Source organism: Penicillium cosmopolitanum (genome assembly GCF_028827165.1).
Source record: "Penicillium cosmopolitanum strain IBT 29677 chromosome Unknown utg000012l:1.0-3308103.0:1.0-3310761.0, whole genome shotgun sequence".
Lineage (NCBI taxonomy): Eukaryota > Fungi > Ascomycota > Eurotiomycetes > Eurotiales > Aspergillaceae > Penicillium > Penicillium cosmopolitanum.
In genome coordinates this window covers 1,706,666-1,733,963 of record NW_026622682.1, presented here as the reverse complement: position 1 = coordinate 1,733,963, position 27,298 = coordinate 1,706,666, and the positions used below count along the sequence as shown (strand labels likewise).

The window sequence follows — 27,298 nt, the reverse complement described above, 5'->3', positions numbered from 1 at the left end:
ATCCTGGATTTTCCTTGGTCGATTTCATATTGGGTCTTCACGGTTTCGATTACCCCATTCAATGCCTTTAAACGGTCCACGACACCGGGATCGGTATTCACATCATTAGAGTCGATGGTTTTGTTGGATTTTGGTATCAATATAGACTTGATAAGTTGTTGTTTTTTAGGCTCGAGGTCATCAAAAGCGCGTTGCCACAGATCTGGTTTCGTAGCAGAGGCAAATGCATGGTGGATCGAAGAATCATTCACAGATTGATTCCTTTGTCTAGAATGGAAATTCTTCTTGTCGTCCTTGTCCGAGTGCTGCTTCCTAAAGAATTGTCTCATTTTTTTCACGGGCCATGGCTGACCAGGATGAGTCATCAGTTTGATTCTGTGAAGGATTTGCTGTTTGAGAAATGAAAAGGTTAGGCGGAATCATAGGGTAGAAAGAGGGGTAGAAAGGGGGGGTCTGGCGCTTCTCCAGTACACCTCAGGCCCTACTGTGACTAAGCACGCGTTACCTTGGTAGTTATAAAGCTAAGTAAGACTAAAGATCCAAGGAGAGTCGTCCACAAGAAGCGAGCGCTATCATATATTCAAGGTGAAATACCAAAACTTAATTATATCGTGCTCCAGAGAATGCAGAAACGGAATCTGTCTGGTGGGTACTGGATGTCGGCTCGACTGTCGGCCCGAACCGACCCCGACCTATCTCGTTGCCCTGTACTCCTCAACTTTATTGGGGGGTGCTTTGACGCTACCAAATGTCCGAATATTGGAAGAGAGTCTTAGGATGGTACGCTTGTTGCAGCCAGCAGCCTTTGCCATCTGCGACAGAGATAGTTCCCCACTGCGGAGCATGTCGTATATAAGCTCATGCTTCGAAGGGGCTCGTTGGGTGCCATCTTGGTGTGACCACTCGTAATTGATTGTTAAACCTGGGGTAACGAGGTGTCGCTTGTATCAAATTACAGGTTAATACACTCCGCTACATATCCAGATTACTCTACGTAAGAGTCAACACAGGGCCCACTGATAGGGATACTCCGGAATAACTCCCAATATAGACTAGTCTGTCGTGGCAATTAGGGGTTGAGAAATAATCAAAGAGTGTAAGTGGTGACACCAGTTTCGGGAAGTACTGTATGTCGATCACCAGTGTTGAAGATACATATAAAGAAATACTGCTACGAGTACTGTTCCGCGGGGAATCAATGGGCATCTGGTAGGCTGTAGCAATAATTGGGAGTTAAGAGTATGTTCAATTCAAAATTGAGGGAAAAAATACCCTTGGAAGCTCGGACTTCGTATGCCAGTTTTCTAAGCTTCCACGGAGATTTTGCACGCCAGTCCGTTGAGAAGAAGCAAAAGAGTGACTGTGTCCGCTGGGCTAGGCAGTTGAAAGCCCGGAAGTACTCTCGAAACCCTGGAGACAGCAATGCAAATCAGACAGATCGAGACGCTGTATCGCACACAAAACGAGATTTGATATCTAGAATGTACAAGTAAAGAGACTCGCTAAGAACTAGGATGCAGTGCAGTGAAAGAAATCAAGCGCATAAGCCTCTAAGATAAATCCCATACGACAGATGAAAAAAAAAAAGCAAGGAAGGGGGAATATGCAAAGACGCGCAGAAAAAAGGAAAAGGATACAGATCCAGATGGAAAAGCAAAAAAAAAAGTGGAGAGGTAAAACATTCATCATAAAAGCTGCATGCGTAGTGTTCATGGAATTTTCGTCGCTCATGGGGATATGTGGTATGGCATGTGCAAAGAAATAAATCAGACGGAAAAAAAAATGCGAGGAAGCATGAGAGGCGTAGTTGTGGCTTTAGAAATCATCATCGTCGAGCTCATCACTGTCCCACTCATCTTCACGGTCGTTTTGCACAAGCTCTAGGAAACGCTGTAAGCCAGCGCGGAAGTCTACCGCTTCCCGACCTGGTCCGAGTGGTCGGACGGGACGCTCAGCGGCTTCACGGCGTCGGATCTCGGCGATAGCGTGTGCTTGTGCTTGTCGTTCCAATGCTGCGGCGCGCGCGGCACGGTCAACGTTTCGACCTTCGTTTGCACCGGCGGCTCTAGCAGCGCCGCGGTTCGGACGAGGTGGAACAGGAGCTGGAGGGGGAGGGAGGTAGATATGGTCATTTTCATCATCGCTGAAATCCCAACCGTTGAGGCCGTCATCCTCATCCTCATCGAAATCGACATCGACATCGACGTCGGCATCACTCTCGCTGCCAGCGTCGTCATGGTCGCCTTCAAAAATCAGGAGTTCGTCTGGGATGCGATGTAGTGCTTCAGCGCCTTCAGGATTGGTGCCGTCGCCGCCTTCAAGTTCCCAGAGACGGTTGAAACAGCTGCTTTCGCCTTGGTTGTAATGCAGGTATGGATTCGAGGGATCCAGCCAGGCGGAGCAAAGATAACAGAAGTGTGTTTCGCATTGAAAGCAGCGCATGTGGTTGCAGCCCATGCGTTTTTGGCATGGCACGTTGCATTCTGGACAAGGTGTTGTGTAGAGAGAAAGATATTTTTCTGTTGCCTTCTCCTCTTCTGTCAACTCTTCTTGGCGACGTGGTGGGACGCAGCGCACAATCTCGCCATGCCAGCCCTTTCGACAAATGTTGCAGAATGCATAGTTGCAATCTTCGCAGATTGCAAGTCGCTCCTCGATTGTTGGAATTGGTGCAGCATCTTCATTCGCACCAGCGGCAGGACCCTCGTCGTCATCAGATGCCTCGTCGTCAGCCATCGGGTCAACTGGTTTGGGGTGTCGCTTCGATCGAGCAGCACCTTGGCACCACTGTCGCGGGCAGTAAACTGTAGTCTTATCCGCCTCGATCTGCTTCTTGCGTCGGAGGAAGACATAACGTTTCACCGTGTCCGTGGCGAGTGGGATCTGAAGAAGTTCGCTGGGCGTGAGAGTTCGACGCTTCTTACGACGCGGCGTATCGTCGCCTGCCACCGGATCCGTGCCATGGGCCGTGTCGCAGTCCGGTGCCAGACATTTCACATTATCCACATCGCCCTCGCTGATGCATGTGTTGTAGAAGTCCTGCAAGCAAGCAACACAAAAGACGTGGGAGCATCGCTGTAGTCGGTAACAATTGGCACCTTTTTTAGGCTCCAGACACACGCCACATTCAAAGGTTTCTTTTTCGAACTTCTCGCGTTCGGTCTTATTGTTGAACTCTAGTAGGGCAATCTTCAGGTCCTGCGAGAGACAAAGTTCGCCATCGGGTGTGTCTTGAATTCCGAAGGCTGATTCGGCCAATTGTTGTAGGTGGTCGATGTAAGTGAAGACCACCATATCCCGACCACACTCTTCCCATAACCTTTCGCAATCGATGGTCAATCTCTCAAGCCTACGCGCTGGGAGCCATGGCGGGTGAGTGTTGAGCCGGACAACGGGGCACTTTTCGGCGGGGTAGCCTTCCGGTAGGTGAATCTCAAGACTGAGAGGAGGTAGGTGTAATAAGATATGAACATCGCGGGCTGCGACCGGGCCGAGCTCAGCTTTGGTGCCATCGACGGAGGTTGGAGGTGTCAGCGCGGCGGGCATACCGTGGTCAGGCGGTTGTTCAAAGCAGAAACGGGTCGGCGATGGTAAGGTCACGGGTAGATCCAAAGAGGCTTTGAACGGCGAAACGGGGTCGATGTGAATCTCCGGGAAGATGGCGACGATGGATGACAGCTCGACTGAGCGTTCGTCCTCTTCGGAATCGGTCATCCTGGTAGAATGAATGGGAAGGGGCCTTGGGGGAAGATCTGTTGTCAGGAACAGGGTATCTGAGATGCGTCTGCCGCGGTCTGGCCTCCGCAACTCCGCAACTCGGGATGGGTTCTGTTCAAGAGCGAAGGGTCATGGCTTGCCCGTCCGCAAGAGGGTTGCGTACTAGAAGTAGAAAATGGAATAAAATCGAGTGGCGATCGGGCAGAAATGGGGGGTGACGATTCCTGCAGGAAAGACACGCCAGTCTGAAAAGAGGCGAGAACGGAAAGGGACCAACAGGAACCCCGAAGGGTTATTGTCGAAATCCCAAGATCAAGGAAGTTGAGGTTGAACTATTCGTGCTCGGTAGTGTGGATTTGGTAAATTTGGTAAATTTGGTAAATTTGCTGAGGAGGGGTATATCAAATGATGTAACGAGGCGGGTTGAGTGTGAGCGGCAGAGGAAATGGACGGGAAGTAGAACAGCGACTGCGTCATGGTTTGAAATGAAGAGTAAAAGGTTGGGCCACGAGGGGTGGAGGGGAACTTTGTAAGTTGTGAGTAGGGAGGGAGAGAGAGAGAGAGAAAGATGAGAGTGGGAAGAGTGAAAAGTGAAGAAGAAAAAGAAGCGAGAGGCCAAACAAAAAAAAAGAAAAGGAACGTTCCTGCCCTTTTTTGTGCCTGATCAAAAATGGACAACAGGATCGTGCCTTCCCTCGAACCCCTCCAAAACAAAAAAAAAAGTACCCTCAAGTAAGCTAAGTAAGGCAGGTGCCGGGGGTGTGTTCCTTCCCTATCTTATCGCCCTTAAAGCGGCTAGTTCAGCATGGGAACCTGGCCGAGCTATACTTGGCAACTCTTGACACTCTCTTAACTCTCTTGACTCGCTCAACTCTCCACCTATTCTCCTCCTCCCTTCAAGGTGCACCATGGATACTCCGTTGGCATCTCTCTCCCTAACTCATGTTCACTATGTGAGTCAAGTCCCTGGTGATATTCCATACCATTCCATTTAACACGAACACCTTTAGAACCCCAAGGATCCCCTGTCCTTCATCTCCGCATGGCTAGCTCTACTCCCCCAAGCCCTCTGCGTATCTTATGCCACTCTATGTTGGGCATCAAGAGAAATGGAGGTCATCTTAATGTTTGCTGGCCAACTGGGCTGTGAAGCATTAAACTTTGTACTGAAACGCCTCATCAAGGAAGAGCGACCGCGAGGTAGGTCCCATCTTCCAGTCCATTCTCCAATCCCCTCCCACTCCCCCTCACACTCACACCCAACCGTGGAACCGAGACACTAATGGTTAATTCTACATTTTAGAAATGTTCGGCAAGGGCTATGGAATGCCTTCATCACACGCTCAATTCATGACATTCTTCGCCGTCTACCTCACCCTCTTCCTCCTCTTCCGACACACCCCATCCTACGCAAGCTCCTACCCTTACTCCGACTTCCTGCTCCGGGGTGCCTTGACCGTGGGCCTCTGCGCCAGTGCAGTGGCCGTGTCGGCCAGTCGTGTCTACCTGAATTACCACACTCCCCGGCAGGTTCTTGCTGGCTGTGGAGCCGGCTTCGTGTGCGCTTGTGGTTGGTTCGTGATCACCGGTTTGCTTCGACGCCTCGGGTGGATCGATTGGGCCGCGGACCTGACAGTGTCCCGTTTGCTGCGAGTCCGCGACTTGTTGGTCAATGAAGATCTGGCCGAGCCGGGCTGGCAACGATGGGAGGCTAAGCGGTTAGAGCAGCGCCAAAATGCGGCGCGCAAGTCGCAGTGAAGGGAGTCGGTGGATCCCACTGTTTTCATTGCTCTGTATAGTATTATCGGTATAAACATGCATATAGGGAAATACCCGCCATCTATTCGAAACACAGCACACCATGTCTACACAAATATATAGACGCTTAATAACAATAACCATTGGATACATTCAACATTCATACTCGCCGATGTTCGATTTAAGCAAGGCTGCTAGTGATCGCGCGTGCTAGTATGGGATATCTCATGACAAATTCCATTTCAACGTCTCCGCTGTTTACTAGTTCCTACTTGTATTTGAAAGAAGATGTAGCTACCAAGGTAGCTACTACTCCGGTGACTAGTATAGATAGTAGCAATGTGATGTTTATAAATAACCAAGTGATGATTTGATTCAAGTTTGATTCGTATTGACATAAATCTGAGTGAATTTCAAGTCCCAAGCCCCGAGCGCCATTTTGATGAAATTGGTATCGAAAGAATTAAATTGTGTTAACATGGTGGTAGTAATGTCATTTGTGCATTCAGTCTCGGCGTCGCTCAGCATTAACTCGTCGCTCGGCGGGGGAGTAACTGCGATCTGCTCGTCGATGTTTAGTATGTCCATCATTTTTGCGATGAGGACGGTCTCGCGAGCGCGAACGAGATCGTCTTCTGTGGGGACGATCGTGATCCCTGGACCAAGACCGATGCCGATGGCCACGAGGCTGACGATCTCTAGTATCCCGATCCCGATCTTGATCCCGACCACGAGCCCGATCATCGTGGTCTCTGCGATGACGGCGATCCCGATCCCGACCACGATCATCACTGCGATCTCCCCGTCGCTCTCGTTCCCGCCGCGGGCTACGACTGCGCTCCCGTCTGTATCTGCGATCGCGATCGCGATCTCCGCGAGATTCTCGGTCCGACTTCCCCGCACCAGATCCGTTGTTGTCATTTTTGGCTGACTCTTCTCGGGCCGAGTCTGGATTTTGACCGCCGAGGGGTTCGAGGTTGGCGTTATCTCGGACTTGGGCTTTTACTGGTGGTGGAAGACCCAGCGCGAGGGCCATGGCTTCTTCTTCGGCATCCTTGACTTTTTGTCGTTCTTCTTGTTGCTTGCGGGCTTCTGCCTCTTGGTCACCTTCCTCGCCCTTGGCATACCAGCCTAGATCTTTGCCTTGTTGCCAGCGTCCGACTGGGGCCATCACCGAGTGGCCCAGGTAGTTTTCGCGGTGGGTGGAGTTCTGGACGTCAGTCCATTTGAACTCGTTGCGGCCGCCACTGGTGGAGGGTTAGTCAGTTCTGCGGAGATGAGCGGGGGTCAAGAAAGATAAAAGAGAACTCACCGACTCCCTTCTTTGCGTATACTAGCCACCAAATCCATGATGTGTTGGAGTAATAAGATGGGGGTGGTAGAGATAAAGTGGAGTGGAGTGCCGAGGACAGTAGCTTCCAAGGTTATAAGTTCTGGTCGAGTCAAAGGCGGTGGACAGCAAGGGAAGCTCCACCCCCGCTTGGGTCATCGACGTTGACCATCTCGCCCTGTACAGAAATACCCTTTTCGTGCTCCTCTGAACTTCTCTTTTGCACCATTTTAGGTCCTTGGCAATGACAACCCCGACCCCATTCCCTTCTTTCCCTCTCTTGTTCGCCCTTCATCCCCGTCCCACCTCCTCTCCACACCCGGACATCGCTCAGCCTCAGCTGCAGCTGCACCCGCACCTGCATTTATAGCTTGGGAAATGGATTCTCCCAGCCCCGGGAGGCTAGACCGGAAGGTCGGTCCCGATGGCCGGGATAATCAACGACTAAGGCCTCGTATTCAAGCTTTGAATGTCGAAAAGGATGACGAAAGAGTGAGTGGGCTGATATTATATATCGCATCTCCGATACCCCCTCACGTGAGCTATTGAAAGCTGACTCGGACAGTTCTCCAAGTATGTTCCGAGGGCAAAATCCGTTATTTTGAGTTATGGAGATATTGATTCGAATTTTGCAGGAAACATGATGAGTTTGGCCCGCCAATTGCGACATGGCGAAATAACCTGGTAAGAAATAAGAGACAAAGGACCCTTCATGCAAATTAAATAACCTCAGGCTAATCGGCCCCCCCAAGTCGGCTGCCTCGCAACGGAGAAATCTCATTTTCGTGGCGCATCGGTGTGATATCTTTGTTTGGATTCCAAAGGGTCCTCTTCAGTTATTGGGGTCACAACCCGAAATGATCATCAAACCTGTCATGAAGGAACCGTTGATGGAAGGGTATATTGATCGTGTTCACCCCCACACAATTAACAACATCATTGTGGATGATCTAGGCCGCGACGAGGCTCTGTTGCTGGCGACAGACTCGGGAAATATCTGTGGTTATCATGTAGAAGCGATCTACTCCGCAGTCAACCGATGCGCAAAGAGTGGCTACAAACGACCCTTTGATGGATCCGAGGTCAATCCGTTCTTCGTGGAAAATGTTGGAATGAGCGCCTGGGGCTTGGCCACCCATAAATATGCTCGTTTAATTGCGGTCAGCGCCAACACGGGTCTCATTACTGTATATGCTTTTGCATTGGTGGATTCAGCTGCGGAGAACAGAGATGATGGAACTGAAAACCCCGACGATACCAGTGCTGGTATGAGCTCAGCAGATCAAACCTGGGTACCGGTGGAAAGCAGGAAACAGCTCTACGAGCTACATCAGCTTACGCCGCGAAACTATCGATCCCGCAACCTGCGACTAACCTACAGAGGTCATTTCGATAATATTCCTTGTGTGTCTTTTGCCAATTTTGATCTGAATCCAAATGGAATGTGGATGGTCAGCACCGATATCAGCAATAGGCTTATTGTCTGGAGAATATGGGATGATTTATGGCCGTCTAGGGTGTATTACCCTGGCCATCCATCCAACAACCCGCCTCAAAGGGGCTGGTCGGTCATTCCCCTCGACCCGCGCACATTCAAGCCGTGCCGCACAATAGAAGAAGCCTGTGGATGCAAGCCGGATGCACAGAATATTGCGCAACGAACAATTCTAGACACATCCCGGGGGATAGAGGGAGTTCCTGATGCATCGCAGATTTTTGTGTATGGCTTCAAGCACAAAGACTCGAGCAGAGACGTGGCACCTGCCTATATGCCGGATGATATATTTTCTTCCGATTGCTGCATTGAGGATAAACACAGACCTCGTTCCTATTTTGGCCTCGAGAAGGACTCTATGCCTTGGAACTTCGATGTTGTCTATGCCGTTGATACTGGGACTGAAAGAAGCAGCGAGCCCCGTTTTTACGATACTAGAAGCGCACGTCAAAATCGAATCAAGGATTCGTTTACTGACAAAACTCGGAGGTCACGGATACAGGGTCATTTACCTAACCTCCTCGGAGAGGATGACCATGATGATCATCACCGCGTACCACCGTGCTTGTATCCGGATGGCTCGGAGGGGGACCCTGACCCTTCCCTGGCGCTACTAAGGAACAAGGCAGTTCACCGTAAGTTCAACGTTAAATAATGCATACCAAAGAAACCCAATCGAAAAAGACCCCCATAGCTAATTACGTTTACAGCCCCCCCCAGCCGAATTTCTTCCCAGTCATCCATTTCTCTGAACACCACATCAGCCTAGCCGCCTACCCAATGGACTCAGAATACCAAATAGTCTGCAAAAACCCACTCTTCCAACGAGTCTCTCTCCACGCAGAGATCAGCTCACTCTGTGACCGCTTCAACATGGTCAAATACATTCCCGAGCTAGGCCTCGTGATAGCAGCATCTCAAAAGGGACGCGTGGCTATAATATCTTTAACCTGGCACGAAGAAATCGGCTGTACATTCCGCCTGGACTGGATCGTGCCATTCTCAACGCAAGAATCCGAAGAAGAACGCCCTATTATCCCGCTCCTCGGCATCACCGTCAGTCCGATGCCGGGATTCGAAATACCCCAAGATGTCCCGAGTATCCCACGCGGCATCGATCCAACTGATTGGCAAACTTTCAATTACCGCATCCTGAACCCGGATGAGAATGATTCTCAACAACAATCTACCACTTCATCTTCTTCTTCCACGGCTTCTGGAAAAGAGTCCAAATTTCACGCAGAGTCCGACCTCCACTCTAATTCTAGACATAGCACTGCTACAACTACTGCAACTTCCACGGCCCAACAAACTCAGAAGAAAAAGGGAGACGATAACGCAGACAAATCACCACCCAAAGAACTCACCCTCCCCGAATCACACGCACAAGCCTCACTCGCATACCGTCCCCACGAACCCTGGCACGGCTGGCACCCATCCCGCCATTACAGACTTCTCCTCTTATTCTGCGATCATACTGTCATGAGCTACGAATTCTGGCACGATTGGAAGACATAACGCCCTGCGATGGTTTTTCCATGGATGACGATGGCCGCCGCGCAGCCAGAGAGGGCCTTGAGGCCATGTTTTCCTTTTCCTTTTCCTTTTCCCTTCTTTCTCTCTCTATTCTATTCATCCATCTATTCATATCTACATACATACCCCGATTTCTTTTTTTTGTATGAGTACGCATGTGAAATACGTTATATGATGCGCATCTCTCTGTTCCCTGTCTCTCCTTCTCTCCGAGTCTGGGAGGGAGGACATTTTGCATTTTGGAGTTTTTTTTTGCGCCCCCTTTTGTTTTTTCTCTGTTTTTCTCCCTGCATTTTTTAGCATTGGTGTATTTGGTTGTATTTATTTAAGTTCTGTTTACTAGTAGCTTTTCATTTGCTCTTTTAAATTCATCTTATTTATGCTTTCATAAGGATTACGATGACGAGAGAATGCCAGTGGCTGTTGTATAGTATGGCATTCAGGTGATTGTTAATATTCACTCGCTTTGAATTTCTTCCGTCTCTCTTTTTCGTTGATAATTCGCTTCACCTTCCTTCTCGTTGCCTCAAAGGTCTCTCCTTACTTCTGTATTCGCCGAAGAACCATGCAAATGTGTGAAATCGAACCCCATAAAGGACACTTGCCCTGTTATGTGGGCCATGATCAGAGTATTCTTCACAACCAGCACATCAAAATGCGGGCGAAATTCCGAAGGAAGCCATAGAATGTCTTCGCCCCTGTGGCTTATCCATTCATCACGCAATGTTACTGACATATCCCAACTTAAACCCTTTAGGTGGCCGATGAGATGCATAGGACAATCTTGAGGTCTGGAGGGCTCTAGATTAGAGATGAGTACTGAAGAGTCCACAGTGAACTGGATCTTATTGATGAATTCTTTCTCATCAAAATTATGGCTCAGCCTGCCGCTGTTGACATCCCAGACAGAGATTTTCTTGTGACTCGTAACAGCCGCCAGCGACTGGCCATCTGGTGAGAAGCACAATAATCGAAACCCCGACGACTGGCTGTTTAGAACATGGCATAGCATTCCTGAGGTCGTCTCACAGAGGTTAATAGCAAGCCTTCCATCGGAATTTGGTCCGGTATATGCGACGCGGCCGTTCCGAGAGAATGCGACTAATGGATCAAGTACCCACACCGATTTGCCTTCATGAGGATCAACGTCAAGGTGGGACATAGAGATGAGATCTATATGTGCTATCGAACCTTGGGCCATGTTCCATAGGGAGAAAGTCATATCTCTGTTCGCAGCAAAAAGAAGGCAGTCATCAGGAGAGAGAAGGATAGAAAAGTTACTCCACTTTCACGCACTGGAATGCTATGTCTGTATTCGCCTGTCGCAATTTCGAATGTTTTGATTCCGTCAGTAGCATCCTTTTCTGCTCCATATGTCTCATATCCAACGGCCAGGACTTCATTGCTATGGGAAATAGCTGCTGATATAGAACGGTGCCGAGGAAATGCAGGTCAAATTTGCGCAAGTGCCGACCTTCGCTAATATCCCAAAGTTGGGCCCATGGATCCTCATTCATAGTGTATACAAGGGATACGAGCAATCGGCAATCTGGAGATATCGCCATGAGACGGATATTTTGTGGGCTCGGTGATGAGCTGGCTTGAAGCTTCCCTTTTTTGACCAGGGGATGCTGGGTCCTGTAATTCGATTTAGAGAAAGGTGACGGAGGGTTGAAGCTAGAAAACTCTGATGGGCGAAGAATAACCTGGCGTCGTCTATCGTCCTCAAACCATTCGAAGACATCAGAGACGGTCTCTTCACATATCACACCAAGATCTCGGAGCTGGATTATGCCGTCGCTCGATTTCGATGCCAAGATGTATCCATTCGGGGAGAGGGTAAGAGAAATAAGGCCCCCAAAATCGCAGAAAACATGCTGTAAGGTGCCCGAGACGAGATTCCACACCCGAATGGTATTAAAGCGGGTTCCTGATGCCAGCAAAATGTCATCGAAGGAAAATGCTAGATAGTCAGAGTTGCCCTTGAGCTTCCACTTCAATGCTTTTTTGGGAATATCCCATAGCTGGATGAATGGATTCGACTGAACGGCGAGTATCTGGCCATTGGGGGAGAATGTTAAACGAGGCCAATAACCACAGTCAAAATAATCGGAATTATGTGGAAAGCTCAAGGGTTGCAATACACTTGTGCTGTGGTTAAATGGAGAGTCCATGACCTCTGTTGTACCAGTGACTGTATCCCAGATCTTCAAAGCCGTAACGACATCAGCCCTGCGCTCTAATTGATAACCGGCCTGCACAAACACCTCCGTCTCCCCCTCATTTGAAGACGAATTGAAGATATTGGAGCTAGCTTTATGGATATTGTAGAATAGGCACGAGGCGACCAGCCGGCCATCGGAGGAGATTGTGATAGGTCCGACATTATTAAATGGGGACTGGTGAATCTTTTCACTTGTTAGTGGATTCCATATTTGAATAGGCTCTCCAAGTGGCGAGTATGCTATCTTCCGGCCATCTTTAGATATTGGAGACACTCCCCTTATTGCCTCCAGGCTGGTTGTGGTGGTGAAAACGCGTGGCATGGCCCGAAGCAGCCCGGGTGAAAGCAGAGTGTTTATCACAGTGCGTTGAATGAGATCATAAACAATGACATCTCCTTCTTCAAAACGGCAGGCTAGTAGCTGGTTATCAGGAGCAAATGCAATCGAGGATACATTCCCATGGGTTCGATCAAACTGAAGGCTCAAAGTATGTTGCACTACACCAGTAGTTGCATGCCAAACCCAAATTGTGTGCCGAACTGCATGAATGTCATTCAAAATGCCCCTTCTGCTTCCACATGATGCAATCATTTGGCTATCATGGGAGAATGCTATATGAGAGAGTTCTAAATCATCCTCCCCCTTATGACCCTCAAGTCGCCGCGACCCCGCCTCCCATAATTTGTTGACTTCTGGGAGAAGCTTTAACCACTGAGGAAATTCATGACGGTAAAGATCTCGGAGTATTGAGTTCTTGGGTGCAAAAATAAGGGCTGAGTTATAAAGTTGCAGAGGTGCTTTATCGGCGATAAATTGATTATTCACCGCGAAGCGTTCTCCTTCACGCAAGAACGAATACATCTCAGACTTTTCAATCTACGCTGGTCAGGACCCGAAGATTGATTGTTCGATCCGTTTTTGTGGGGCTTACCTTGTCGGACTTTAAATCCTGAATGATAGAAACAGCTTCTGATCCCAAACCAAGCAGGTTCATTGCTTCCAACCAGTGAAGGAAATGTTCACGAAGAAATTGGAAGCCTTCCCGAGTCAGTAGCATCATATCACCACTCTTCTTGACATGATGTGCCCAAAACCTACAAGAGTATTTGGTCTCTGGGGAAAAGCATTTATCGATGGTCCGCTGATCAATCTCTTTTCGCAGAGTTCCATCGCTGGGCAATGAACATATGTTTCTTCTCAAACTTCGGCACAACGCTAGACACTTTAGAGCCAGATTTGAATGCCCATCTTCTTCATCGATCCATAGTAAGCTTTTCTTTTTCGTGTCTGGGTGAAGAAGAAAATCGCGGAATGAGAGGTGAAATAGACGGAGAGGCATATTTCTTTCTTTGGGAATCCGAATAACCGAGTGCAAAGAGTTGAGCCTAGTGTCAATCACGCTCTCTGGAATATTGATGAGGTTAGATAACGAAGCGATAGAGAGAGAACTGTCCAGCAGGATAATTGCACCCACTACGGCTCGAAATTCTTCAGCCACTCGTTCTTTGTTTGCTCTCGTGTCCAAAATTCGGTTCAGAACCGGCATATATGTCCCATGTAATTGAGATCCCTCGCCCCCATAGGATAGAACCTCTGAGAGACAAACCACTGGGTCCAATTGATGATCCTGGAAAAGACGGCACATTGTTGCAGCAAAGATAAACAGTGGGACAGACAATTTGGTCAGGTCAAGAAGATCTTTTTCATTGGGCCAATTAGCTGGGAGAAGCCGCTCCCTTCTGATAGATGCCATTTGGTGCCGCAAGAACAATGTAATATCGTGTTCAGTAGCCTCTTCGGGGATTTGATGAAGTACGAGGTCTCGGGCATCGTTGCTTATCTCCGAGAATCCCAAACGGATAAGAATCTCCGGTCGACTAGTCAGAAAAACGCGTGCGATCATATGTTTTGACTGCCCGATACGAGGTAATAAGCGAAGCAAAATTTCAACATCATTTTGTGTCTCGCATTCATCCAGGGCGTCTATCACAATCACAATAGGCGATAAACGACAAGAATTGATAACACCAATGAGAGGCTCTAAAACCAGCTTATCGAACTGCTCCGGCAATCCCTTCGTCGCAATATCAGGATCCTCTCTGACTGCATTGAGAATACCCGGTCTTAGCTCCGGAACGGATTGCGCCAGTTGTTTCGCAATTGTCGGTAGTAGCCACTGCATGCTGCCTCTATTGCTTTCACCTCTTTTGAAGAAGAAGCTAGCCCCTAGCAAGTTTGATTCCTTGAAGTCCCTTGCCAATGTTCGTGTTATAGTGGACTTGCCTGTTCCAGCCATGCCGTTTAGCCAGAAAATGGGTTTCCCTGTAGGGGAATTGACCCATTGGGAAATCTCATCAATCACACCAGTCCTTGTTCCCCGAAGACAAAACTCATCGTGCTGGTTGATATAGGAGTCGAATTGGGCATCAAAAACAGCGGGCAATCTGTCGAATTCCATGCTGATCTCGATACGCTCCGCTGTCTCAGCAAACTGGGTGATGATTGGCTTTAGAGTTTCGATAATTCTCGTCTCCACCATGACTCGATGTGGAGGAATGCGATATAGGAGATCCTTGGTATATGCTGCAGCCACCATAGATGAGTAACCTTGCCATCTCTCGCTTTTGTGTGAATCGCTATAGTCACAGATTCCACGAATCACTAAGCAAGGGAACCCATTCATAAGCCCAGCAGCCTCCGTCTCAAAGCATAGGATGTCGTATTCGGCCGACAGCTTGTCTCTCAGCAATCCATCACTCATGAGCTGATCCGCAGACGCAATTAGCCCATAGTGAATGACCGGGCTGATCTCATCTTCACTCCGTGAAACTCGTGACACCAGCATAGATGGATCACTTGCACAGTTCTTTTCACAGGGCTCGCCTTTTGAAGGATGGAGAACCTTATTAAGGTAAAGCCGATCACTAGTTTCTTCTGGCCTCTGATATTTCTTTCGAAGTCGAGGCTTTCGCTCTAAGATTCTGTTAATGGAATCATCCAATTGATGGCCCTCGATTTCATATCGAGCTTGGAGCCCATTTACGGCTGCACGTAAGATTGTAGGTGGCTGATCAAGAACGCTGGTGTTCCGAAAGCCCTTATTCTGAACAGTCTCCCCAAAATCATATTGGAGCACACCACCCCGTCCATTAGAGGGTATACTAACAACGACATCGCCAAGACGGATATCATGTTTTTGACTCGGTGCGCCTCCACCGATTCCCACCAAAAGTCCAAAGCGAACATTTGGGAATCCATGTAGCAAATTCTCGGCTACCCGGGCGGCCGAGGCGATGCCATAAGAACCCATAGGTAGAACAGCAATGACGACGTTGTGTTTTCCAACTCTACCTAGAGTGTAATCGCTCGAGTCGCGCGAGGGTAGATGTGCAGGGCCTTCATGTTCTTCATCAAGGAAGGCTTGGGCGGCCACATACTCCGTGGTGATAGCACATATCCAGCCCACTGTATAGTCATTCGGGTCTGACATTTGGGCTAATTTCTTCTCAGTATCAAGATCTCATCTGTCGCTAAATTGCAAATTGACGCGGGGGAGGGGGAGGATTTAGTCCCTTCGTATCCAGACTCAGCCCAGGAGTACACGTGCTGCGACAGGGATTCAACGGGAAATGGCCAACCAGAAGTCGTGGCGACGCGCCGAGCACGTCGATACCTTTTCTATCGAGGATCGTACTTTTGTCAGACCCGCGCGCAACAGCCATTTACACAATACAATCTTCTGTGTCCGGATTTGGAGAGTAGTAGGGTAGGTATGCTACTACTACCAGTAATTTTGTGACTCGGTAAAAAAACGGCATCAATTGCAGCTATGAAGCGTCATAATCACTTGTCTAATTCCTTGAAAGATCTTATGCAACATTGGAAATCTAATACAAAGCCAAAGTCAAGACAAAGATACATCAACACCTCAATCAAACCTACAGCTCGTCATGCGACTCGGAGTGCTTGTGCTTGTTTGCACTCTCGCTGAGATCAGGCATGGACATCATGTTCACCACCATACTGGTCCAGCCGGTAAAGTGCTGAGTTCGCTGCCCCTTACCCGTGTCTGGATTATACTGTTCCCAGGCGAAACCGGTTTCCTTCCACTCCTTGAAGATGTTCTCGACCAGGTTCTTACGCAGCTGAGAGTACATTTCCCGCGCTTGGTCCTGGTGAGGACCCTTTGTGATGGCGGTATCCTATATAGATAGATGTGTTGTTAGAAACTGGCAAAGGAAATCGTCCCGGGAGCGAGCAGGGAGGGGAAAGTCAAACTTACGTAGAGATTCTTCAAGACCAAATAGTTAATAGGCATCCAGATGGGACTTCTCCAATAATTCTCCTCGGTACCATAAAACTTATCCTTCTTACTCAAACTGCGAATACCGTAGTCACTCCACAACTCTTCGGGGTCATGGATGAGATCCAGAACAGCCTTGAGGCGGGGACTATCAGGTCCAAGCATGCCAGTAAGGAAGGGGAAAATAGAAATATAACCCTTATGGCAGACGTGAACGCTCTCCTCGAATTCATCGATAGTAGCGTCGCAGAAAGTCTGCTCCTTCTCGTTCCAGTGCAGATCGTCAATGTTGCGAGTAATAGCGTTCTGGTAGTAAGCGAATTCCTCCGCATCATCTTCCTCGCCCAGGGTCTCGGCGATACGGCGCAGTGTACGAGTCATCATACCCATCCAGCTGATCAAATCCACGTGCAGTTCACCCGGGTGAGGCGGCTGGGCGCGAGGGTAGTCGTCGATGCCAGAGGTTAGGATGTGCTGCTCAGAGCGGCCGCGCCAGCGGTAGGCTTCCTTGGTAGAGAATGCCTCGCGGTCATATGATTTGATATCGCCGCGTTGGGTGTTGCGGAACCAGTTGTAATGTCTCTTCATCAGGGGGTAAAAGGAGCGGAGGTAGGCTTCGGATAGTTCGGGGTTTCGCAGGGTCGCGGTGCGGAGGTTCTCTGCTACATCGGGAATATCGAGAGATTCCGACTCGTCGCTCTTGTTCTTGTTGGTTCTCGCTTTGTCCATGAAAGCTTCCAAGGCCATGAAAAGAGTAGGAGGGTTGGCGTAGTGGGGATATTGAATTGTGAATTCTTGCGGAACCTTGCTGCGGGCTTCCTGGCCCAGGATCTGTTCACGGGCGATCCATCCGTCCTCGTCCATCAGGTGGAACCAACTCTTGATGATCTCGAGACTAAAATAAAGAAAGATAATCAGTACAACACATTGCATCGCGGGTAGCAGCAGCGGTAACCTACGCAAGATCAGAGTCATATTCCATGACAGGCATCAGGTGGAAACCCTCATCCCAGAGGAAACCTCGAGGGAAGAATGGCCGAGAAGGAACGCAGGTAAAGAGGTCCTTGGGGCCCTCGAATACGGGCTGTGCGGCAGCCCTCGCCTGGGCAGTCTCCTCCCAGAAGCCTTCGTTTTCTTCGTCATAAGCAGGAGAGGCGGAGCGGTCGACGACATCGTCACCGTGGAAGAATCCAACACCACCAATCAAGTTGGAGAGCATAGCCTTGGAGAATTTCGAATACTCTTCCGACTTGAAGGGCGTCTTTGGCTCCAGGACTTCCTTAAACCTCTGCGAAAACGAAAGGGAGGCGTCCTTGAGCTCCTTGTTGAGAATATCCGCTGATAATTGAGTTAGATATACGATATTGCGGTTATTCGTTCGGAAATCAGATAAAAAACATACAAGTCATGGGCTCAGAGGCCGATCCGGAAGAGAAAAGAACATCAAACTAGCAAAATCAGTGACCCTGCATCCAAAGGAAGCTTTTTTTCAGACGGTACATACCTCGAATGCGCCAGTGAAGACCTTCTGGACCATGTGAACATTACCCTGTCCAGGAATGTGAGGAATAGTAAACAGCTGTGCCGGAGGAGGGGGGTTATCCGTTCCATGCTGCTCGATGGTCTTTTCAACCTCGCCCTTCATTTGAGTGAACAGAATGCCTTTAGCTTGCCAGAGAGCCTGCTGCGGCATAGTCGCACTTGACACGATACCCTGCCCCAATGGCTTCTCACCATTAGTAGGGTGGCTGTGACTGAAATATTCATTACTCTCCGGGCCAGAGGTGACATCGATGGAGAAGTCGCCCAGCTCCGAGGAGTAGCCATTGAATTTCAAGTCGCCGTCAAGCGGAGAGCTCGAGGAAGCAGTGTCCATATCAACGCCTACTTCGCCGAGTCCTTCAAGGGTCGTATAGAAGATCATCGTTGTGGGCTGGTCAGGGCTACCGTCTTCACGAGGGGTGCCCTTGACGCGGAATCCCCAGCTACCACCATGCTGGCCGCCAGGTACCTTGACGAAATCAATCGTGAGGTCTAGACTGTTGCCAGCATCGTGGATAGTCTCGCGTCCACCTTTCCGCACATCGTATTCGTCCCATCCATATCCAGCCATACCCTCATTTTGTTCGCAGGTGTGTCTGAAGTCTTTCATGGTCTCCAGTCAGCACTCATTTCACTCCACTTATGAAGATTGGGGGTTGCAATTGCAATTAACAGGGTAGAACTCACTCTGCTGCGCGGTGGCAAAGTCATCGACCTTGGCCCACATCAATCCCGCAGCGAGACTGTTCGCAATGCGAGGGCGTACTCCGAAGTACAGGTTGGACTTGTAGGGGCCCCATAGCAGGGAGTGGTTGTTGGCGCGAGCGGCCTCGTTGATTAGGATGGAGGCATCGGTGGGATCATTGTTTGCTGAGATCCCGGTCGCATAGAGGACCGATGTTAATAGGGAGAAACCGACAAGTCGCATCTTTGCACGGGCATCAATGGACTTTCGGAGAGTTGACAGAAGTTCAAGTTGCAGCGGAGGGCGGAGGGCGGAGACGGAGCTTGCTGTTCTCTCCGCAATTACGTGGCCCGAGCTTCTTAGGAGGGCATAGTAGTACTACCAGTAGTGGGAGTATACATTTACAATTGCATTGGTATATGTATATTCTTATAGTATTTAATATTATATTCACGTTCACATTCAATCTACTATTCTAATCACAACTGGTCCCGAGGATCCAACGATCCAATCTTAGCACTCTTCGCCTTCCCATCAAACACAAACTCACTCATCAACTTCCCCGTACCAGGACCATTCTGAATCCCCCAGCAAGTATGTCCAGAAGCAAGATACAACCCCTTATCATGAGTCAATCCAACCAAAGGCCCCCCAAACCCCGTACTATTAGGCAAGTAACAAGCCTGTCGAACCTGAACCGTCCCATCCCGCAACTCATCAGAAATACTCCCAACATGATCAACAATCTCCTGACACCGTTCCAGATCAACCTCCACATCCGCAGAAGTCGCAGGCAAAGGGACAAGCTTATCACCATCCCCACAAGCATAAATAGTATCATCCGGACGCGCATAGATCTCCGGTGCCGTCGCCGTAGCCCTCGACTTAACACTCGGGTTAAAATTGGCCGGGAGCTCGATATTCGTAAAAAGCGCATATGCACTAACCGGCCGAGTTGGGCGGATGACAACGCTGTGAGCACGCATTGCTGCAATGGGCGCTTCGGGGAGGACGGTGCTAGTCCATGGTCCTGCGGCGACAATGACATCTGTTGCTGGGATGGTGCGTGAGTCTCCAGAGGCTTTGTCGATATATGTGACAGACTCGACTGCGCCGTCTGGACGAGAAATATCAGTGACTTGTCCTCAGGATAATTTCCGCGCCTTTCTCTTCTGCTAGTTTGGCCATGGACGTGGTAAAGAGGTACGGGTGGACCTGGGCTGTTTCACCAGGTCCGCTCATACTCTCGTAGGCGCGTATAAGATCTGGTTCAATCCAGTCAAGATCCTCGGGTGTGTTAGAGGACTTGAGTTTCGACATTGCGGCCGTGCTGCGTTTCTGTAGGGATTCGCCGGAGGGTTTGTTGTTGTTGTTGGCGGGTTTGTCGGTCATTGCGCGGCCTCGGACGACGATTTGGCCGCAGTTTGTCTCTCGGTAACCCCATCTGTTTTTCCCATCGTGTTCTTTTGCAAGTTGGGCGTGTAGTGGGAAGCTGAGGTCTACGAGGTTGTTCGGATACGCCCATTGCGCGAGTAATCCGCCGGCTTTGCCAGATGCCCCGCCGGCTATATCGGTGGCTTCGAGGAGGGTGATTTTATGACAGGTTGGGTCGTAGGAGGGGTGTCTTGTGAGGAAGTATGCTGAGCAGCATCCAATTATACCACCGCCTGGAGGTGAAAAATGTGGTCAGCGCATTCGGTCGTTGTAACGGCGCGGGGTACAAAATGGTGCAAATAGCTTGTTCTTCTTACCAATGACGACGATTTCACGACGATCTGCAGCAGACATTTTGAGTACTCGTGGCACAATATTTGAGGTCAAAAATTGTAACGAAGCCACGGTGGCAGGGGAGTTGGTAGAGAGTTGAATGTAAAAACCGGCGGTGGTCTAAAGAGAGCTACGTCACAGCCGAGGTGGAGGAGAAACTGCGACTTTTATAGGCCACTCAAGCTTCAATCAACTACATTTCGGTCAGGCATTTTGGGGGGGAAAGACAGGTCATGTCTAATAATGCTCCAATTTCCAATTGTGATAAATGGAAATTAAGTAACAGGTCTTTGCCGTAGAAGATTTTAGAAGAGAAATAACCCGAGGACCATGCTCCGCGAATGCAAAAAGGGCTTGGAAAAGGGAAAAGGGAAAGAAAAAGGAAAAGGTGGGACAGAATGTAAGTCCCTCCAAGTGAAACCCATGTAAAAAAAGAAAGCAACCCTTGAAATACCACCAATATAACATAGCAATGGAATCATCGTGACGGACTGAGAGGTCGGTTGAAACCTCCTGTACGGTTCATGTACTGGCGGTACTCGATCTTCTTTTCCTTCCGCACACCGTAGATATCATTGCCGGGCACCTTGGTATTCTTTGTAGTCCGGAACCGTGTGAACCCCATGCTCTTGCGCATCATAGCCTCGAATTCATCCTCGTCGGCATCTTCCTTGAAATCAACGTCCATTTCATCTTTGCTGTGTCCGGAACCATTGGCATGTCGGCCATCATCTCGAGATCGAGGGTCTCTGCGATCAGAGCGACGGTCCCCTTTGTATCCTCGGGGAGGAGATCTGGACCTCGACCGGGCCTTACCATTTCGAACTGGAGATCGCGAGCGGGAACGGTCGCGGAATTTGTCGCCCTTTGATGCATATCCTGCGCGAAAATGTCGGTTAGTCGTGGTTTCATGTCTGGGTTGTACATTGCCATGCTCTCGTAGCTCCTGCGGCTGATGTTGCTGTAGCTGTTGCTGTAGCTGTTGCTGTAGCTGTTGCTTACCTCGTCTATCATAGCCACCACGCTCTCGACTGGTACTCCTCTTCCGGTCCCTAGCTCCATGTCCGTCCCTATCTCTATCCCTTCGGTCGCGGCGATCTCGAGACCAGCTCCGTTCTCGCCGTCTATCTTCCTGATCGAATCGACGATCGTTTCGAGGACCGTCGCGTCGGTCGTCTCGTGGTGGGCGTCGGCGGTCTTGGTCTGAGGTTGCATCTGGCGAGCGAGCTCTTGAATCACTGGAATCCCACATAGCGCTACTGTCAACCCGTCGGGCGCGTTTTGCAGGTGGCTCCGCCATGGTGGTTGGGAGACAAAGGTGGTGTCTGGAGCCGTGTGGTCTTTCGGCGGTTGGATGAAGCGGCAGAAATTGGGCGGGGTACTTCTTCAGGGGGCTATGACTCCTGGCAACCTTATTTCAGAGAGGTAATCGAAAGGGTCGTAAGCCGCTATGAGGGCTGGGGGTATCACGTCGTCGCAATTGCACTTCTTGTTGCGCCGGCAGAACCTTGAGAAGTTTATTACGGTCGGCGGGAGGTGCCAACCGTGCTGTTCGGACGACTGTCCGGCTGTTCTCCACTGGGACCTTGTTAGGTACAACGCACTCTCGATAGCAAATAATATCCGACCTTCTCACTTTTGTTGAAAATTTGCTTGGTTCTTCTCTGCGCAACCGGACTCTTGTTTATGTAGGAAGTTTCTTTGGCCAGAATAACATGCAGCAGGCTCAGCTGCACATGCGTCGCGAGTGAGACGAAAAGAATTATAGAAACTAATTGAATTGAAAACACAGGTTCCATTACGCTATCCACTCAAGATTGTTGCAACACTCCAGCGCTCAATATCAGCGGCGAATGGCTATGAACTTTTTATCCTGGAAGACGAAACGTAAAGCAGGTCTTTCTAGAATATTGATCCTCTCCATATTCTCTTGCAGTGAGCTGCTCTACTTAATAGTGCGGTCTCCGTCGTCCGTGATCATGCAAGTGGGCTCGACCATGAGCATGTCCTGTCATTTGGGGAAGATCAGCCACGATAGATTGATGGCTGGTACCGCCATTGCTTCCTTGGTCGGTTGGATCGCGCGAATGTGTTGCGGGATCTGTAGGCCTAAATTCACTGGAGACTTCACTTGCTTGAATGATCTCAACTGCTTTCTCGGCCTCAAAAATTGCTGAAAGAGGCAGATCGTCTTGAAGAACAGACCGCGCTATCTCGCGTTTTAACCACTGAGCGGAGAAGATCTCCGTGGGAAGATTATCTTCCGAGGGCGCTGCTTTATAGTTGTTGAAATGGGGCCAGTTATAGGGAGCATAGAACATTCTGATACATATGCAAATTAGATGAGGCTTGTGGACAATTGACTGATATAGTGAACGGGGGTGGTACGTACGGATCATCAGGCATAACACGGAATCCTTGATCAGATACAGTTGACGTTCCTGCTCGAGCACCTATTTCCCAGGTGTAGGTAGCTGACACGACGATAGTAAGTATCGATAAACTCAACGCAGCTTTGTATAAAAAAGGAAATTCACGACTTACCCCAGCATTCACTGTCACGTGTTTGAGAATCAAACTTCAATGTGAAGTCAGTACGGATGAATTCAATGAATAAGCGATAATACGAGGGAGCAATCAACATACCCCGTAATACTGCAGGAAATGTTCACCATCCAGTGCTGCATTTGCTCGGTTGTCACCTTCGGGGAAGTCCGAAAATTTCCAAGTCACTGGACTTTGTCTGGCTTTCCAAAGTCCAAGCTGTTCAACGCATGGAATCCAGTTAGCATCTTGCCAGTCTTTCCAGTCCTTTCCTATAACAATGAAGCCGTTAGCACCGGAAAGAGAACATATCTCTCGTGAATTCAAGCATTAAGTCGCATTTAAATAAGACTAACCTTGTTCTGCATTTGCTGGACCGTTCACGAGGCGTACAATCTGATACGCCTTGTTTGCTGCCTCTCGCAAGGACCCAAGAGGGAACTCGTCACTGGTCCATGAGAACAATTAGATCATTGTACCAACCACGTAGTTTAGGGCTGTGATATACATACACCTCGCACCTGTGTCTTTTTGCCCATTTTCCAGAGCCGCCAGCCAATGAATCATCTCTGTACCACTCCGAACCCCGACGATCATTCCATTTGTCTTTGTAGGTCTTCTTGGGCCTTTTCGAAATATGATAAACAGTTTTGTGGTCAAACCCCTTTTCGATAGCATAGCGCTGATTGTCACAGATCTATCATCGTTATAGCAGATAATGTTTAGCAGCTATCACGGATCGGTTGAAGTTGGAGACCTTTACCTCGTCAAATCCCAAACCGTACTTGCATTCGTAGGTCAAAGAGCAGTCCTTCGTATCCTTGTCATAAGACTTTCTTGTATATCGTCCATACGTCTGAGGAAGTTGCACTGGCTCCGCAGTCACAGTTGCCTTGGCACTGTTGATATCGGTAATACCGGGGCCTACAGCTCCTTGGCCATACGCTGCAGCAGCAGATGCAATGACACCATTAGCGCCCGCGGCTTTCTCATGAGCAACAACTTCTGTTGGTTTCATGCACATATTGAGAATCTCTTGGCCAACATTCCAGGTAAATGGAGCGCCGTCGAATTGTGTAACTGCTCTTCCAAAGGACCACACAAAATGACCACCTAACAGATTGAATCAGTAATCGGTCTTCAAGACATGGCGGAGGCCTCGACGATACTCACCTAGAACCAGAGCAAAGAAGTTAGTGAAACCGATACAGGTAGGATCCTCGTCTGACCAAGATCCGCCTTTGCGCTTAAATAGTTCTTTCCCAACGATTGCCTCATCTGGGTTGCTGTTGGTACCAGGGGATGCAATAACTCCAGTGCCACGCTTCGTCAGACCGGCTTCTCCAATGAGATTCAGTGAGTCTGTGTTGGCAAAAGATGATGGCACAAAGCCAGAGCAGCAGTAGGATTGAGAACCACCTTGATCGTTGGTCAGTATATTACCAGACATATCTTGAATATGATAACTATACCATTGCAGCTCAAATCGTGGATCGCACCCAAGTCTGAATTGTCGGTATATGAGTTTGCTATAAAAAGTGACTCGTTGATTAGTAGGGCCAGAAAATAAATGGTAATTTGAAGATGAAAATCTTGCTCACTATTAACTGCAACGAGTTCAGTTCCATTAGGACAATAACCGGTGGCACAAGGCATGCCAACACCACGCCATCCACTCCAGTCACAGGTACCCGTATTCGTCCCAGGGGCACAGCAAAGGGTCTTAACCTCATCACCGCTGCAATTCATATCGAGCTCAATGCCCGCTACTTGATCTTTAGCCCAGGCCTCGGAGATAAACCCAGTCGCGCATTCATCGCCACAGAAAGACCAATAACACGAGTTTTGAGTAGTAGCCGCTGCCTTTGCACTCGCGTGAATTTCACGTATCTTTGCGGCATCAGAAGCAGAAACTCCATTCGCCGTTCCAATACCCATCAGATCATTACTGCTTGTATTGTCTTGGCCATCTTGGTCGATCGTCCAAATCATAGTGCCACCCAGGCAGAGCTCATTCGCGGCCTGAATCTTCATTTGCATAGTCTCGCCATCGTCATACGAAACCCACTGATCGGAGCCCCACGTAATCCATTTAACTGCCGCTTGACGGTCCATTGTCGGCGTTAACCCATTTTTAGCAATGATGCGTTGAATTTCCGCGTTGGAAAGTGTGCCTGCGGACTTGGTACATTCTCCTGCGGCCCCGCCTTCGCTGAATATACATCCGGGGGTATTGCATGATGGGTCTTTGAGAGTGAATGAGCGACCATACCATCCCAGGCCCAGATTGACGTTGGATGGAGATATTTTGTTGCGCCAGAGCAAGTCCAGACCCAGTCGAATCTCTGTCAAATTGGTGTGGGGGCGTACATAGGGGCCGGCGAACTTGCTTGACGAATCCCAGACACCGTGAATATCATATGACATGAAATTGAAGAAGTCCACTGATTTCTCCATGGATTTAATGTCAAACCAACGAAGATACCAGTAAGAGGATGGTAACGTGACGCTGATTCCATACTTTCCGTTGAAGGCCGCCCTCATATCATTGAGAAGCAGAACAAAGTTACCCGTGTCAGCTTCAACGCCGCCACGATCGTCCGCTGCTGGATACTATAAAGACTATTTAGCACTGAGAAAAGTCAAGCCTTGGCATTTGATGGCTTACCTCCCAATCGAGGTCTACTCCATCAAAGCCATAATTGCTCATGAATTGAATCAAAGATGCGATGAAAGCTTTGCGACCTGTTGCACTTGATGACATATCGCTGAAAGCCATTTGGGTATTAGGCGAGTTAGTGGCGTCCTATCATTGATTAATACTTGAATTCATTTGAGATATCTCGGGGTTACTTACATTAAATGCCCAACCTCCGATAGAGACCCATGTTTGGAGAGATCTAAAAAAGGTAAAATTGAAGTGTGAGCATAGAAAGACCAGAGGAAAGTTGGGATGATACAACGTACGGTTTTTTTTCCTTAAGAGCTGTGAATTGGGAATAGAGGGGAACATCACTTGCGTCCTTTGGGACAATTTTAAAGGTTGTAGGGTGAAAGTAAACAAACGCTAGAACTCATTCAGTTGAAATCGTACCGCAAGGAAGAGATTTAGGTGGTCCTACCGAAGTTGATATGTGTCATAGCAGTGACATCAATATCAGATGGGAAGCGTATATCGCATGGTCTTTGCGAAGCCCTAATATATTGTCAAAATTCAGTAATCAAGCGCATTTTGATGGGTTTTACAGGAAAGGAACTCACCATCCTTCATAGTATCCAATCGTTCTTTTTCGCAGAACCAGAGCTAGAGCAAGAAGGTTCTGATACCGAGCCACATGTTCCAAAGGCACTTTGACATTTATCAGCGCAGAATTCCTAGCAATTAGATTTTCATATCAGCCAATGATCAATAAAAGCAATCGAAAGTATCAAGAATATCTAGGCACATACATCTGTAGTTCCACAGAATCCGAATTTAGAGCAACAAACATTCAGGGGGCAAGAGACAGATCCGCCCTCTGAATACTCTCCACATTCAGCCTTAGCGTTGCAGTTTGATATACAGGTATCGGACCCACATTCATCTGGAGAATAGCCACAAACACCGGTCTGTAAATAGAGGAATTAGATTCAAGGAAAATAATGTAGCGGGACCCGAAGCACCAATACCTTACTACAACAAGCTCCATTTGAACAGGGAGTGCCTGGGGCACAGGTTCCCGTAGGAAGGCCGTTGTCTGCGCGTTTCTGAAGACTGTTTTCCGAAGAGTTATGGGATTGCAATGCTCTGACCATTGGATTTGCCGAAACTCCTGTCACATTTTGAAATAATGGAGTAGAGTGGTTGTGTAGTGCAAACCTAGCTTGGTAAATGCTGCTTCCATTCTGTGCTTGTCCTGTTGCAGCTGCCGCTGGAAGTGCAGTAAGAATCCCAGCACCAAGTACCAGAGCGTTAAAAACGAACATGGTAAGAAAGTTTGCCTCGCAATTCAGAAACTTTCCGAGTGGATTGTTCTTCGTCTTAAATTCAGAATCTCGTTTCGAGTGCTACTGTTATTACTGGCCTTAGCCATAGGTTGTAACATTGACATTCTACACCCTTTTCCAATTGTCGAATGAATTTCTTTCATCTGAGACATTAAAATTATCTCTAACTTGAAAAGCTTAGCCTCCGTAGCCAATTTCGATCGCTTAGAGTTTATCCATTCTGGATTTTGAGAGAAAATGAGGCTAAGACCGGGTAAGGGTCGCCGCTTGTTCAAGTGACCCACTTAGCGTGAGAATCAGTCGTGCTCTAGTCTATTTAGTTCAGCGACTAACCCTGAAAGCGCCGAAGTATACGGAGTGCTCCGTAGGTGTATGCAGACCGGTGACAAATTTTTCTCGCTTCCTTAGT

General features: G+C 48.8%; 9 protein-coding genes across 9 annotated transcripts; 2 read left to right on the top strand and 7 right to left on the bottom strand.

Annotated features, from left to right (window-relative positions):
- Positions 1–1,815: 1,815 nt before the first annotated feature.
- Positions 1,816–3,714, bottom strand: N7509_013384 (RBR-type E3 ubiquitin transferase; the record flags this gene model as incomplete). The annotated part of the gene is made up of 1 exon (XM_056638021.1): positions 1,816–3,714. One exon carries the CDS (start codon positions 3,712–3,714, stop codon positions 1,816–1,818), a length of 1,899 nt encoding a protein of 632 aa, XP_056481528.1.
- Positions 3,715–4,625: 911 nt separating this feature from the next.
- N7509_013383 (phosphatase PAP2 family protein) lies at positions 4,626–5,475 on the top strand (the record flags this gene model as incomplete). Its single annotated transcript, XM_056638020.1, has 3 exons — positions 4,626–4,670; positions 4,728–4,917; positions 5,021–5,475. The coding sequence occupies 3 exons, from the start codon at positions 4,626–4,628 to the stop codon at positions 5,473–5,475; spliced, it is 690 nt and encodes a 229-aa protein (XP_056481527.1).
- Positions 5,476–5,980: 505 nt separating this feature from the next.
- Positions 5,981–6,825, bottom strand: N7509_013382 (MMtag domain-containing protein; the record flags this gene model as incomplete). Its single annotated transcript, XM_056638019.1, has 2 exons — positions 5,981–6,722; positions 6,788–6,825. The coding sequence occupies 2 exons, from the start codon at positions 6,823–6,825 to the stop codon at positions 5,981–5,983; spliced, it is 780 nt and encodes a 259-aa protein (XP_056481526.1).
- A 358-nt stretch (positions 6,826–7,183) lies between these two features.
- N7509_013381 (uncharacterized protein) lies at positions 7,184–9,818 on the top strand (the record flags this gene model as incomplete). Its single annotated transcript, XM_056638018.1, has 4 exons — positions 7,184–7,297; positions 7,371–7,489; positions 7,539–8,939; positions 9,011–9,818. The coding sequence occupies 4 exons, from the start codon at positions 7,184–7,186 to the stop codon at positions 9,816–9,818; spliced, it is 2,442 nt and encodes an 813-aa protein (XP_056481525.1).
- Positions 9,819–10,362: 544 nt separating this feature from the next.
- N7509_013380 (NACHT and WD repeat domain-containing protein) lies at positions 10,363–14,519 on the bottom strand (the record flags this gene model as incomplete). Its single annotated transcript, XM_056638017.1, has 3 exons — positions 10,363–11,060; positions 11,311–12,937; positions 12,993–14,519. 3 exons carry the CDS (start codon positions 14,517–14,519, stop codon positions 10,363–10,365), a joined length of 3,852 nt encoding a protein of 1,283 aa, XP_056481524.1.
- A 1,480-nt stretch (positions 14,520–15,999) lies between these two features.
- On the bottom strand, positions 16,000–20,379 carry cwh41 (mannosyl-oligosaccharide glucosidase; the record flags this gene model as incomplete). Its single annotated transcript, XM_056638016.1, has 9 exons — positions 16,000–16,263; positions 16,344–17,259; positions 17,324–17,702; positions 17,767–17,812; positions 17,869–18,509; positions 18,594–18,855; positions 19,134–19,708; positions 19,731–20,258; positions 20,343–20,379. The coding sequence occupies 9 exons, from the start codon at positions 20,377–20,379 to the stop codon at positions 16,000–16,002; spliced, it is 3,648 nt and encodes a 1,215-aa protein (XP_056481523.1).
- Positions 20,380–20,836: 457 nt separating this feature from the next.
- N7509_013378 (SNUT3/LISCH7 family protein) lies at positions 20,837–21,658 on the bottom strand (the record flags this gene model as incomplete). The annotated part of the gene is made up of 1 exon (XM_056638015.1): positions 20,837–21,658. One exon carries the CDS (start codon positions 21,656–21,658, stop codon positions 20,837–20,839), a length of 822 nt encoding a protein of 273 aa, XP_056481522.1.
- Positions 21,659–22,307: 649 nt separating this feature from the next.
- On the bottom strand, positions 22,308–26,393 carry N7509_013377 (glycoside hydrolase family 18 protein; the record flags this gene model as incomplete). Its single annotated transcript, XM_056638014.1, has 16 exons — positions 22,308–22,680; positions 22,751–22,832; positions 22,903–22,936; positions 23,005–23,174; positions 23,259–23,350; positions 23,424–23,599; positions 23,666–24,015; positions 24,076–24,321; positions 24,375–24,431; positions 24,504–25,515; positions 25,571–25,708; positions 25,760–25,802; positions 25,870–25,969; positions 26,025–26,098; positions 26,164–26,277; positions 26,353–26,393. 16 exons carry the CDS (start codon positions 26,391–26,393, stop codon positions 22,308–22,310), a joined length of 3,102 nt encoding a protein of 1,033 aa, XP_056481521.1.
- Positions 26,394–26,868, bottom strand: N7509_013376 (killer toxin alpha/beta; the record flags this gene model as incomplete). Its single annotated transcript, XM_056638013.1, has 2 exons — positions 26,394–26,575; positions 26,658–26,868. The coding sequence occupies 2 exons, from the start codon at positions 26,866–26,868 to the stop codon at positions 26,394–26,396; spliced, it is 393 nt and encodes a 130-aa protein (XP_056481520.1).
- Between the last annotated feature and the right edge of the window lie 430 nt (positions 26,869–27,298).